The 13,352-nt window shown below is 41.2% G+C and overlaps 2 protein-coding genes across 3 annotated transcripts; one reads left to right on the top strand and one right to left on the bottom strand.

Annotated features, from left to right (window-relative positions):
- Positions 1–207: 207 nt before the first annotated feature.
- LOC124068310 (endonuclease domain-containing 1 protein-like) lies at positions 208–6,335 on the bottom strand. 2 transcript variants are annotated; one of them, XM_046406464.1, is made up of 3 exons: positions 6,134–6,335; positions 2,301–2,642; positions 208–1,389 (listed from the first exon to the last, which is right to left on the bottom strand). In XM_046406464.1, exons 2-3 carry the CDS (start codon positions 2,604–2,606, stop codon positions 784–786), a joined length of 912 nt encoding a protein of 303 aa, XP_046262420.1. In that variant the 5' UTR covers positions 2,607–2,642; positions 6,134–6,335; the 3' UTR covers positions 208–783. The 2 variants fall into 2 exon arrangements, with proteins under 2 accessions (XP_046262420.1, XP_046262419.1); XM_046406463.1 differs by lacking the exon at positions 6,134–6,335 and having other exon boundaries at positions 2,301–5,120.
- Positions 6,336–6,419: 84 nt separating this feature from the next.
- LOC124068309 (zinc-binding protein A33-like) lies at positions 6,420–12,276 on the top strand. The gene is made up of 6 exons (XM_046406462.1): positions 6,420–7,079; positions 7,723–7,818; positions 9,496–9,729; positions 9,913–9,935; positions 10,562–10,677; positions 11,308–12,276. Exons 1-6 carry the CDS (start codon positions 6,558–6,560, stop codon positions 11,871–11,873), a joined length of 1,557 nt encoding a protein of 518 aa, XP_046262418.1. The 5' UTR covers positions 6,420–6,557; the 3' UTR covers positions 11,874–12,276.
- Positions 12,277–13,352: the final 1,076 nt, after the last annotated feature.

Genomic DNA, 13,352 nt, shown 5'->3' with positions numbered 1-13,352 from the left:
ACCAAACCTCACTTGTGTTTTGGATTGGTGACACGAGGAGGACGCTAAACAAGCGATATACTTTTAAACAAACTGTATTTATTTAAAATCAACCAAAACTGTATCGAAATCAGTGACATCAGCATCATCAAGGAAAGAAATGTACTGGTTCGAGATAGACCTCTCAGACAACTCTAAAAGGCACATTTGGCATCAGGTTTACTAAACTTTATTATGACTTTTTTTTTTTGGATGATTGTAAAACAGTTGAACGAGATCCTGCTTGACATCCTCCCTGCTTAGAAAAGGATCCCAGCAGTTTGATTTAAAACAATCTGAGAGTCTCACTCGACACACCACAGATGGTACTGAATACTAATGGCTGCTCTTGCATGTTCACACAGTATCTTTATGGTTCATACATCAGTACAAAATGTGAAATGTGCTACCATTTTACATGGAGTGTGAACAAAGTTAGTTGTTGAATAAAATGAACATTACTATGCACTCATGTTGAAACTTACCGCACTTTTTTTTCACCTCGAAATGTAATTGGCATATTATTTGATTTGTTTCACCAGGAGACTCTTAATCTATTTCACTCTTGTTTTATGGGTAAAATCACGAGATAATCAACATGTCTTGGTTAATCAAACACTCATTCAGTAATTATAGAGCTATGGAGGGGTGGGGGGAGCTTTACTTAAGATTTCTTTCTACTAAAGAAAGCAGCGACTACTGCAGTGCACACCCTTAGCAGTTAACATTTGATTCCCACAAGGAGCTAAAGCTTCTCGACCTTTCCTACTGACACTGTCCGTGAAACAGACGGATGGGTATGGCCAGCCTTTGTTCCAGGATGCCCTCCAGAGCCTCTAAAGACATCTGCCTCACATCATAGCCCCTCACTGAGGACTTCGCACTGACATTAACTGGCACAATCTCCGGTCCACTGTTGCAGTCATTTCTTCCCACTGCAGCATATGTGGGGAAAAAGGGCATCTGAGACTCAGGATGGCTGGTATTGTAGGATGGGCAGCAGTAGGCAGACCACATGTACTCAGGGACAGACACCCTGTTATTAATCCAGCGGGGTTCAGAGTTGTAAGGCAAGACTCCGGTTATCACATACATTGACCCATTGCAGAAGTTCTTGAATCTGTTTAACATCTCATTCTCCAGAATGTTCCAGGGGCCACCGTTTGAGCCTTTTTGCTGAGGGACAATGTTTGTCAGGGTGAAGGTGGCCTTGCGGTCATCTTTTGTCTTTTGGTGCATGCTGGGATTAAGATGGCCTTTGGTGTAGCTGGAGTTCTTATAGTCTTGAAGCACTGCCTGGCTCTCAATCACATTCTGGTCCACAGGAGTATGGAAGACTTTCATCTCTGGGCTGGCACGGGAAAATGGCAACTTCATAATAGAGAGAGAAAGGATGACATGTCACAGAAGCTACAGGAGTATTTTGCTGCTTAGAGGTCCCTTATACTGTCTGAGTTGGATAATTATGTGAGTCTTTGTACTGCTTTGTTTGAACTGCTGTGTGACTCATTCACTGACTCGTTTGCAAAAGAAAAATGAAACTTATGAGGTGGAACTTTCCCTTCTTCGTTACCCCAGAGACACAATCATGTATGTGACAGGAGGATTCTTTTGCCTCTGTTGGAAGGCTATGACAAAACACTCACAGCATCAAGACTGATAGACTCTGTCTGGACTCTGTGGGTGGTGCATAACGATTTGTCTGGTTAGTTCCAATAATGAACGAGACTCTGACCCCATATGGTAAGCGTCAAACTTCTTAGGAGGACAGCACTGTGGAACTGTGGATTAGCAGATAGACCAGGTCATGCACTAATTGGAAGGTTCCTTTGATTGGTCAGCCAGACAAGAAAAGAACTCGTATGGTCCATTTAAGAATAACAGTAATGAATGAAAAGTGTTGTTTTACTTTGAATTTTCAAAATGCTATTTCTTCCTCGGTTTCTAGTTTATTAGGTACAAGTAACTTAAACTAATTCGGTCTAACACAACAGTCCCGTCATTTTCATCGGTTTTGCTGAAACTGATTTAGAAAAGTCGATTAAACTGCGACCATTTGAGGTGTTGTGGGACTGTTGGTTAGCTCTCCCTCCCTCCCTAAATGGGGTAGACAACAAAGCAGAACTACTTGTCACATATAACCCAGCACAATTCAACTGTGTGACAAACTGCAGAACTAAAATGATCATACAGTTGAATGAGCAGGAAACAACCAGCAGAGTGCATTTAGTCTTTCAAGAAAATGGCTGCCTTTAAACACCACATACTTCTTTCCTGCTTACCTGTGGTTCATACATCCAAGGGGTATTGGGCCGTTTGCCTTCTGCTGGACTGAGTATATATGCAGAGTACAACGGTGCACGACGCTGACGGTCATACAGGCTGGCAAAGCGGTACCGATTTTTGTAGCGCTGGCATATTGGTTGGTATTGTGATGCACTGAAACCCTCTGGTGGATTTTCATTGTAGAAAAAACCAAGGCACTTGGAGAAGTCATCACTGATCTCCCCGAAGACCAGTCCACCAAACCAGGGTAGGAGAAGAAGCAGGGATCCCCCGGAGAGTTGCAGCATCTTCCTTTGAGACATTCTGCACTTTCAGGGCCGCAAGTCAACTGTAAACGTCTGATGGAAGGCAGTTCCAGTGAACACAGACTTTCTTGACAGATTTCCTCTCAGACACAGCCCCAGAGTTCAATAAAACCTGTATTTCCTTTGTGACCGCTCAGCGTCTGGAGTATAGGCAAATGCTGAGTATCCTCTTGTGTACTGACAGCAGGAACCCCGTGGGTAACAGTTTGAACCCACCCCCAATACAACCATTTGCTATCAAACTTCCCCTGTTAGCCAGCAGTCAGGCTGCCTTCTGGGAAACAATTGCTCTGCATATCCCTTTTTCATCAGTCAGCTGAGGTGGAGACCATCATGTTTTAGTCTTTAATCAACTGATGAATGCAGAGAGGTAAAGAAAAAGAAGCTGCACTCCATAACTTAAACTGAACATCAACACTGACCTGAACATTTGTTTATTCTTGACTAGCATGCCTGTATCTTAGTCAGAGGTCGAATGCTTTTCAGGAAATCCACAGGAAATGACAGTGGAGTGTCTGGTTTTTCACTGTTAGAGAAGTTGTTGTCTTGTATACATACATGCATACATGTTTTTATAGCTAGAATGAGCACAGTCCTCTTGAGGTGTTGCTACATTTTCCTGCTTGTCAGTCCCCTGCTTTCACACACTTTGTCTATAAAATATGAAGCATTATGGAAGTACCTTGCATGATGTAGGTCTCTGTAAGGATGGCAGTGAGAGAGGTAATGATGCTTTTGGTTGTCTGTAGTCTAGCATTTATACAGCACTGTCCTAAACTGTCTCCAGTTGTTTAACGCATCCTCAGATGTTTCTTTACATTAATTTGTCAAGATCATTACATAAACACTCCTCTGAGGAAGGCAGCTCTCTTGGTTTCATTTTCTGTCTTTCCAGTTTCTTGTATTTCTTCTGTCATCAAAACTCCCCTTACTGTGGGAACCATAAACATTTTCTGGAAGACATAAAAGCTTCAAAAGTACTTCCAGAATGTATCAACTGTGACCGAAAGTGTCTGACTTCTTTATTTCATTATGTGCTTAATCTGGTCTGTTCCAGTATATGAAAAATGACATTTTTACAGTAAATGAATATAAAATATCATATGAGGAGGATCTTTTTACAATATTTGGTCTAAATATTGGGCGAACCAGAGCAATGTACTATTGCACTAGCACTATAAAAGCTTATTTTTAGTATTGATGCTAGTGTTAATAGGAGTCATACAAAACATGTCAATGCATCACATTCTGGGCCCATGAACAACTGTTGGTTTGATGCGCCGTTTTGTCAACTTGATCACCTTGTTGGTTCAAAGAATTCATTCAGTTTATGTTTAAAAGCTGGGACATGTTTTAACATACATGGACTGCATATGTGATTAAATAATTAACAGATCACTGAGTGGTTGTAAAAATGTCTTTGGAAACCTATTAATTCTGTATTAACCTAATTAAAAAAATCTATGTACATTATTATATGTATAAAATTATATGAATATGTCTCATCTCTTTGAGTGACCCCAAATCATCTTAATTAGCTGGGAAATCATCTTATGAGTGAATGAGGTCATTTTACCTTCTGAATCCTCTTAAATGGAACTTCTGCTCTGTGAATGTAATTTCTCTCAAAGGCGAAAATCATTAATCTTGCTCCTTTCAATATAACCTGCCAAGACTAATTAGTGATTATAAATTCATAGCACAAAAAACTATGAACAGTGGCTCAACATTTGGTCTTCATTTTGTTGCCTGAGGAGAAATTCCAGGATTTGACCAGGATAAGAAACACATTCTGTGAGAATTTCAGATGGGGGTGGTTTATTATGGACATCTAGTGAGCATTCAGAGATATGACACTCTGGCAGTCTGTCTATTCAGCAAACAGGAAGTAACAATGGCCAGGTCAATGAAACTGGTTGAACTATGAGTAACAATGCTGCATTTACTGTCACTGGTGACAAGTCATAACCTGAACCATAAGCAAGAATTACCACAGTTTCAGTTTCCACACAAGAGGAGCTGCTTACTCTTACCTTGGGACAATATTGGTCTGAGGAGGACTTATTTAAAAATCTGATTTAATAAAACATAGGCCCTCTTAAGCATTATTCATATTTTCATAACATTCTGCCTTCTTAATTACAAGCAATGAAAATAAAACAATACATTTTGGAATACCCTCCCACTTTCTCAACCTCCCTACAACATGAGCGCATCCCCTTGGTGATTTACTCTGAGTCGGCTAAAGTTTCGGCTACTGACTCAGCAGTTGTTGAGCATGTTTTGAAACTTACATTGAACCCCCTGACTCCCTTATCGTGGGCCTAACTGTTGAAATACGTTCGCACTCTACAGTCCCACACTGAATCAAAATTAATGAGTCCTTAAAGCTCCATTATACTCTACCCTAAATGCTCTCTCACATAAGAGTTATATAGGTAATATGTATCAAATACTGACATCAAGTTATTTGCTTAAGTTATAGATTCAATAATATATAAGTACATGATGAGACTATTAATGCTGTTTGGACTGAGCGTTAGCCTACGCTGCTAACCTAACCAATGTTACTTTGTCACTGTGTGGAATGGAATATGTTTTTAACACATTTAATTTTGTAAAAGTAATTTCAAATATCACACGTACGCGTCATTATTACACATCAAAATGCATTTCATGAATGTATTTAACACAGTATTTAACACTTCAGTCTAAACAGGAGGCTAGGTCAGGGAAGCCACAGTTAAGATAGCTTAGGCCTACACCGGACAAGCACTTGATGTAAGTAGCCTACATAACTTATGTGTAAATGTTTAGTAGCATTAGCCTCCATGTAAAGAATTAGCTTGTGCAACCAAGTTAATGATGTATTTAAGAGTACTTGGTAAACATGTAGTTTCAGTTTAGGAACAGTTGTTGAAACATCGATTTCCACTCCTTTAAACCCTTAGAAAAAGAAAAGGATTTCCTATTCATTTACACTTTTATATAAATATTTTAAAAAGCTCCTCCACCCCACCAATGTCTCTGACAGGCCGCATTCACTGCAGACCTGGGCTACATACTGTATACATCTCTAACTTTCTAATTTCACATCAATGTGTCCCAACGGCCTGAATAAGAAAATAACACAGTTAAGTAGGAGCGGGCTATCTGGACAAACAAATCAACATCGCCATCTATTTCATCGCAGTCACCATCCACGGTTTATTATTTCTCCATTTTCAAATTCCCTGTAGGTCATAGCCAGACCCGCAATAGGTAATGAATTTCTCTATTTCACCATTTAAACACAATATTGCACTACACTATAGGTTACTACTAGGTTACTACCTTCTCCTCGACCATACTAATTAGTCTTTTTAAGCTCCTCCAATGGATTTGGCTGTTTGACCTCTGATCCTCTGGATGTACGTAACCTACAACTGCAAAACCGTATTATTATTATTATTATTATTATTATTATTCGGCTATCTTTGAGCTTAATAGGATGGCCTAAATGAGAAAGGTTCGATATTTCTTACCTTATATTAATGCCTGTTCGTGACTTTAGTTTGGCTGACTTTTAATAAGGAGTCCGGGAGATTTTTCACAGCTTGTCTGCGGAAGTTATTGTTCCTGTTGTTGCTGTAAATTGTCCCTAAAACATTAGCGAACAGCAAGGGTGATGAAGTGGTCTGCCTCAGTGCATAGATATAATGAAATAATATTGAATTAGTTGTGTGGTTGTGCTTGCGGTTGTTTCTTTCGAAGAAAACTTGTTTGAGGAGCGCACGCCCCGTACTGGAGCGGCTCCACGGAGCCTGTTGCTGCACGCCCTCCGTCTCTTCCGTGAAAACATTTGCTGTGTTGCCAGCCTCAGGCCACTCCCTCTCCCCGTACCAACGCGAAAGCAGTCCAGTCTTAGCCATCAACCGTGTCTGCTTACGACTATGTGTACAACTGAGAATGGCGGAGGCCAACGCGCTTGAGGAACTCCAGTCAGAGCTCACCTGCCCGGTGTGCTTGGAGCTGTTCCGGGATCCGGTGATCCTCGAGTGTGGACACCACTTCTGCCAGTTGTGCATCATCCAGTGCTGGGAAGCCAAGGCGGACGAGGTGTCGAGTTGCCCGAAGTGCAGAAAGTCGTGCGGCCGCAAACTGCGACCCAATTCGCTTCTGTGCAACGTCGTGGACAGTGTGCGGAGGGCCGGGGTCATGAACACGGCCGCCGCTGGGATGACCGGATGGCATCCGGAAGATGCGCCGGAGGAGCCCGAGGAGCGGGAGCTCGGGTCCAGCATGAGCAGCGTGGCGTCGTCTATCGGGCACTGGCCGCGCGTGGGTATGGATATGTGCGAGGAACACGAGGAGAAGCTGAAGCTTTACTGTGAGGACGACCAGCTGCCCATCTGTCTTGTTTGCGGCATGTCCCGGGACCACAAGACCCACAATGTCATCCCTATTAACGAGGCCTTTGAAAACTACAGGGTAGGCCTTCTCTGTTGTTGAGACACGTTTATTTCTGGTGAACCTCAAACTTCAACCTCCACTAAGTTTATACAGACTAGTTTTATGACTTTTCAGGTCATTTCTCAGGTAGCAGGGAGTGCCACTCCACCATGCTTATCTGACTTCCCTCTCCTGGTTCTTGTGTATGTCTCTTTCCTAAATGTCAACTTAAGCCTGGTTTATCAGGGCTTGTCTTTTTTTCCCCCATTGACAAACAAGGCTTTCACCGAGCAGATAGTGTGACAGGGCAGCGATTTTTAACAAGAAGACTCCCTGTTTGTCCTGGCAGCCTTTGGGTACTTTGTGTTTTACAGGAATTCAGCAGGCTACTGTGAACTTGTCTGCATCTGAGTCAGTTAAGGCCTCTCAGTGTGTTTGAACATGTTTCACTGGTGCTGAATTCCTGTTTGTTTTTTTTTTGTTTTGTTTTGTTTTTTGTCTTTTTAATTTGTGGGTCAGAGCTTTCAGTTGCGGACGGTTGGGCATCATATGATTCCCGTAAAAGAAGTTGTTCAGATCGAGGCACCAATCAAATTAACTCTTCATTTAACTATAATCTGGTTTAGCAACTTCACTTCTTAACTGTGTATTGCACTTGACTGTTTCTCCTTCCTACCAACAGGACAAGCTGTCTATTGCTTTAGAGAGGGTTCAGCTGCAGACAGAGGAGGCCACACTCTTCCAAAGACAGACCAATGAAAAGATCCTCCTCATCAAGGTATTAAGACATATGATCATTTGTTTCACATCTCTGTGTGAAGGAATGAAAGAAAAGTCCTGTAGACAAGCCTAGCAGAAAAAAATACTTGTGTGTATGTGTTGTTTGAACAGAACCAGAAATTCTCGTTGCTACGCAACGTTCACCTGCATGCCTCTGCCTTTACCTGTCTGACAGACGTGAATTACGGGTGACTCAACCTGATCATGACTGTCAGTGACACAGCTGACTGGTTGTTACTCAATGTTGTTGGTTTGAACGTGATGACTTTCATGTCTTGGTCTTTTCTGAAATTAGATAGTTGAATAATAAACATCAGTACACGTCATGTCATGTTTCTCTTTCTCATAATCTACACACACACACACACACACACACAAACAAACAAACACACCCTCACAGAGAGAGATAACATCTCACGTAATTTAGGTTGGGTTGCTTTTTCCACCCCAGCAGCATTCACCTCAAATATGGGTCTTTCTATATGTGTGCCTGTGTATGTGTGTGTTAAACAGAGATATGAGTGTGTATCATGTTTGCCACGTTGGAGTGTTTCTGCTGCAGCAGATAACTACACATATCTCTGCTCGAAGCTTCTACAAAGCTGTCTTTCTCTGTCCCGTTTGTCTGTCTTAACGTGTTTCCTGTCTTCTGTCTGTTTGACCCAGTTTATGTGCACACACACTGATTTTCGCTTCTCTGTTTCTCCGTCAGTATGGCAGGATGTGGGTGAGCAAGTTGGAAAGGAAGTGTGTCAATTCGTCTTTTCTTTTCCTGTGTGTGTGTGAGGTGCCCAGCATTTCACCTGTGTAGGCCTACCTCACCTATCTTTGGATCACACTGTACGTGAATGGATTAAATATTCGTATTCTTTACTGAAGTAAACGTACCAATGGGCAATGGTCACACAGCAGACATTTTGACATGTCACAGCAGGAAACTCTCAGGTGTCTTAATGATAGCACTTGTGTGCTTGCTTCACTGTCGCTGTCGCTGGGACCCGTGTCTGTTTTGCAACCAGTTTTAGTACAACTCTGGCATTGCTTATATTACTTAAATGGAGATGCCGCCCAGTTCACTCATCAAAGTTTATTCACAGGTCGTTGTGGAGGACTACTGCTTATGTTAAAAAAAAAAGAAAACTGTGTAAAACCTTTTCTAGCTCCAAAAGGAGTTGAACAAAATCTGCTAGATTGCCAGTGATGTCATTTGAGTTGGCATCAGTTGTTCCCGAAGATTAAGACTTTGAAAGACGTGAGTCTCAAAGACGCCTGTGGCCCAGTCCTCGTCTCAGCTGGAGGCTAGCAGGTCAACGCCGCATGAGCTGCTTCTACATGAGCATCCGTTACTAAACCACACCAGTTTTTATCCTGTCCATCATAAGTCCAATAGAACTGGTACTAAAATCGAGGGAGTACTCTTTTAAGTAAACGTACACTTAAAATATCAAAATAAAAGTGCTCAGTGTGGAAAAATGATTAGGTGAAATCTGATAGTAATCTGTGATAGTATCAAATTGATCTTTGTTGACTGATGCAAGTAACGCCAGGTTTCACAGCAATTAGCATAAAGCGACAAAAGATTAAGTTCAATTTACGTGGTCACAAAAAATAAGATTACTGTGGCCCAGTAATCTTGTCCATGTTCTCGCTGATCGGAGTCCTCCCTGTGTTTTAGGGGCGAGCAGGAGATCTGGAGGAGCTGGTCAGTGCAGAGTTTGGTCGTCTGAGGGAGTTCCTGCTTGAGGAGGAGGAGCGCATAAAGGAGAAACTGCAGAAGTTGAAAGAGGAGAAGCTCAACCAACTGGAGGAGGCGCTCACTCAGACCACAGAGCAAATCAGCCAGTTGGAAAGTACAGCAGACCAGCTTTCCCTGAAACTGAGGGAAGAAGAAAACCCAGAGCAACTCAAGGTGAGAGAGAAGAGGGAGGGGATGAATGGAAGAGGCGTGGAATGCGCTTTATAAATGTGGATAAATTGAAAAGATGAGGAAAAACACAGCTGTAAAATACCAAAGAATATTGTTGTACTGTGTCCCAGATCTGAATTTTAAATATTTCTTAATCGCAGTTTTGTTTTATGTGCTCAATTTTAGGGAATCAAAGATTTTATTGGAGGGTGAGTACCATTCTTATCAAATCCTGATCATTCAACAGCAATATATTCTTGAGTAACGTCTCTGTTTCTGTTTCTACACGACATGTGTTGTCTTCCAGTTAGCCCTAAATCTTGCTGAAACAGGATGTGGGAGGATGATGATAGTTGAGCTAGTCATATTTGCCTGACGTTGTCATCAGGACTGAAGGCGTTACGATCACATTGTTAATGATGGAATGATTCAAAAACTGTCTACAAGTTCTTTCCTTAAAAACAAATGAAAACTCGGAAGACAATGATTTTGCCGCATAAATTTAACTAAGAATGTAGATATGATGTAAAGATATGGCACGCTGTACATGGCTTTCACATTCCCTTGTTCTAAGTAAAACAAAAAATAATTTTTAATGGTTACTTTTTCTGTGGTATAATATTTTTATATATAGACTACACATTTCTCAATGTTTAGACCTCAATGCTAAGTTACATCTGAGCATTGCATTACTTCTTGCATTAGCAAATTTAAAACGATACTTTTCTTGTAGTGAGTCTCTTGTAAAGCAGCCAGATCTTCAGTGAAGGAGCTTTCTTTCCCTCTTGTTCTGCCTTATGCATTAAATTATTTTGCCTCTTGTTCTCTCTGGCAGGGCTGAGAGCTTGTTTGAGCGCCCTCCAGAGGTGAGTGTCAATCTGCAATCAGGAGAGCTCCTGGGACCTCTACAGTACAGAACCTGGAGGAAAATGAGCTCAATTTTTCAGCCAGGTATGTAGATACACTTGAATGTGCGCGCATACAAACCCTGTCCCAAGTCTAAAACCTATTTGGATTAAATTTGTTGATGCTCCTGCAGAACCACAGCAGACAACTATTTCATACGCTACTAGTGGTACTCCCCATGACTTGGGTTTAAGATTTTGTTTTAAAAAAAACAGATATTGGCTATATCTACAAAAGACATTCATTTGCTTTGCATTTTATATTCAGCCTGGTGTCAGCCTGCTCTGTGTGGAGGAGTTGGACGATGTGGGTTGCAAACATGACTGTATCTGTTTTCCAAACTCAGTTTGTCAGAGTCACATGAGCAAAGAGTTATGGGTCATTTGCCCACATGTCATCATGTGTTGTTGATGATTGTGTAACTTTAAATTGCAATACTGTCTTCTGTCACAGTTTTCTATCTTGATGCAGTGTCATTTATATTTTATTTGTATCCATGTAGCTGATGCTCTTATCTAGCTCACCTTACACTAATTGAGCAGGTAGGTATTCAGTGTCTTGTTGAAGGTCACTGTGAAGGAGTCTTTTCTTTTCTCTCTGTAAGTCTCTCTCTGTAAACACACGTTAGTTGTTGCGTTGGTAACTGTAACTGACCTTTTTTTTTTCTCCTCTTAGCTGTCACAGCAGTGTCCCTCGACCCAAACACAGCCTACCCCTGCCTGTGGGTTTCCTCATGTCACACCAGCGTCCAGGTGGGAAAAATCCAGCCCAACCTGCCAAACAACCCTGAGCGTTTCACCCGCTACAACATCGTCCTGGGCTCTGAAGCTTTCTCTTCTGGCAGACACTACTGGGAGGTGGAGGTGGGATCCAAGACAGCGTGGGGTCTGGGAGTTGCCCGAGCCTCTGTCAACAGGAAGGAGGAGATCAGCCTCTGTCCAGAGGACGGTTTCTGGACCCTGGTGCTGAGGGACAACTGCAACGGCACTAGCGAGTATGAAGCATGTACGGATTCAGAGGAGTGCTTATTACATCCCTCCAAACCCCCCAGGAGGGTGGGAATCTATCTGGACTGTAATCGTGGTGAAGTGGCGTTTTATGACGCAGGAGACATGAGCCACCTCTTCACTTTCTATGACGCGAATTTCAGAGAGCCTGTTTTTCCATACTTCAATCCCTGGCCTATTATCAACGGACGCAACCGGGAGCCGCTCACCTTAGTAACACCTCAGTGGAGATAGATGTCTCTTTTACTGGAAGACTGACGCTCTGAATCAGCAAGTTCAGAGTAAAACCATAAAAGAAGATTTCGTCTCATTAGCATTCACTCTCTGTCTCGTCTTAAAGACTTTGTTGTATTAATTATAAGGTCCTGGTGAACATGCAGAGAACCGTACCGCATCCTTGTAAGACTGTAAATAAGACGATGGAACTAACAAAGGACAAGACTAATGACACTTAAAAGCTGTTTACTACATTCTGCATTTTTTTATTGTCAACAAATCCTATTGAAAGACCAAAACAACAAACTAGGATGATTTATTTTATGCATTTGTGCCATGATTGTACAGGAAAAACTATGAAAAACACATCAGTGAGCCACACTGTTGCCCAGAATAACATGTTCCTTTTTTTAACGATGAACATGGTGCTGCGGTTTATTTTGACTCCATTGCACAAACACTGTGCTGCTCCATAACCCTTCACTAGTTCTAAAAATGTATATTAATTCACCAATGAAAATAGTCCAAATAAATGCACCATCCCTTCCTGTTTGAATAATGTTTGCTAACAACTACAATATCTACAATGTTACCCATGCCTTTTGCGTTATCATTTAGGCTTTTTTCCTCTGATGTTCTGTTTTGTGACTAGACTTTAAATGGTCACGGAAGAACTGAATGGGCTTTGGCCTGAGAACCAAATCAGTAGTGAGAGACAGACTAACTTGTTGTCAATAATAAGAATATAAAATGGAATTTTCTTTTAAGATTTTGAATGGGTTCTGAATTAATTAGAAAAAAGGGGTAAGGCATATTGCTTACTAATATAACCAAACTCTTAAAGGGTCACTGTGGAGTTTTAGACCTCTGCTAGTGCTAAGGAGCTGTTTTGTTTATAAGTGGGTTCTGTTTTATTTACCCCATTTTGTCAATGATTGCACACTATTCTACTGATCTACAGGTGGTGGTAATACTCAGAACAGTAGTCCCATTGCTGCCACGGCTCACTGCTTTGATGGCTTGTGGTGAACAAAAACGGCTACTTTTTGTCTTGTATTTTATGGTTTTGCTATTTTTTTTTTTTTTTTTTTTTTAGCCATCTAGTGGTCGTTTTCCACTGATGTGACTTTTATGCAGATATTAGTCTGTGTTAAAATTAAGCACACTAAGACTTTTTTGATTTTTCCAAACTTGATGATTATTATTGTTAATTTACAAAATGGCCTCTTTTTTTTTTACCCATTTGGGTCACATTAAACAAAAGAAAAGCAAAAATTCAAATAAAAATTAAATGGAAAAGTCAAGGAATGATGTTTATTTACACCAAAACTCTATTCAGTGTATACACTAGACAGGATTTCATTTAATGTCTGCAGTTCAATTAGGAAAATTGATTTGTGGAGAACATACATGAAACATACAGACACACAAGCCGCAGTGACTTTCCCAGCTGGTCTTTGTTGTTGTTGTCATGTTGTTGAATCAAATGTACAGTAG

This window comes from Scatophagus argus, chromosome 12 (assembly GCF_020382885.2).
Source record: "Scatophagus argus isolate fScaArg1 chromosome 12, fScaArg1.pri, whole genome shotgun sequence".
Lineage (NCBI taxonomy): Eukaryota > Metazoa > Chordata > Actinopteri > Scatophagidae > Scatophagus > Scatophagus argus.
This window is presented reverse-complemented; position numbering and strand designations above follow the sequence as displayed.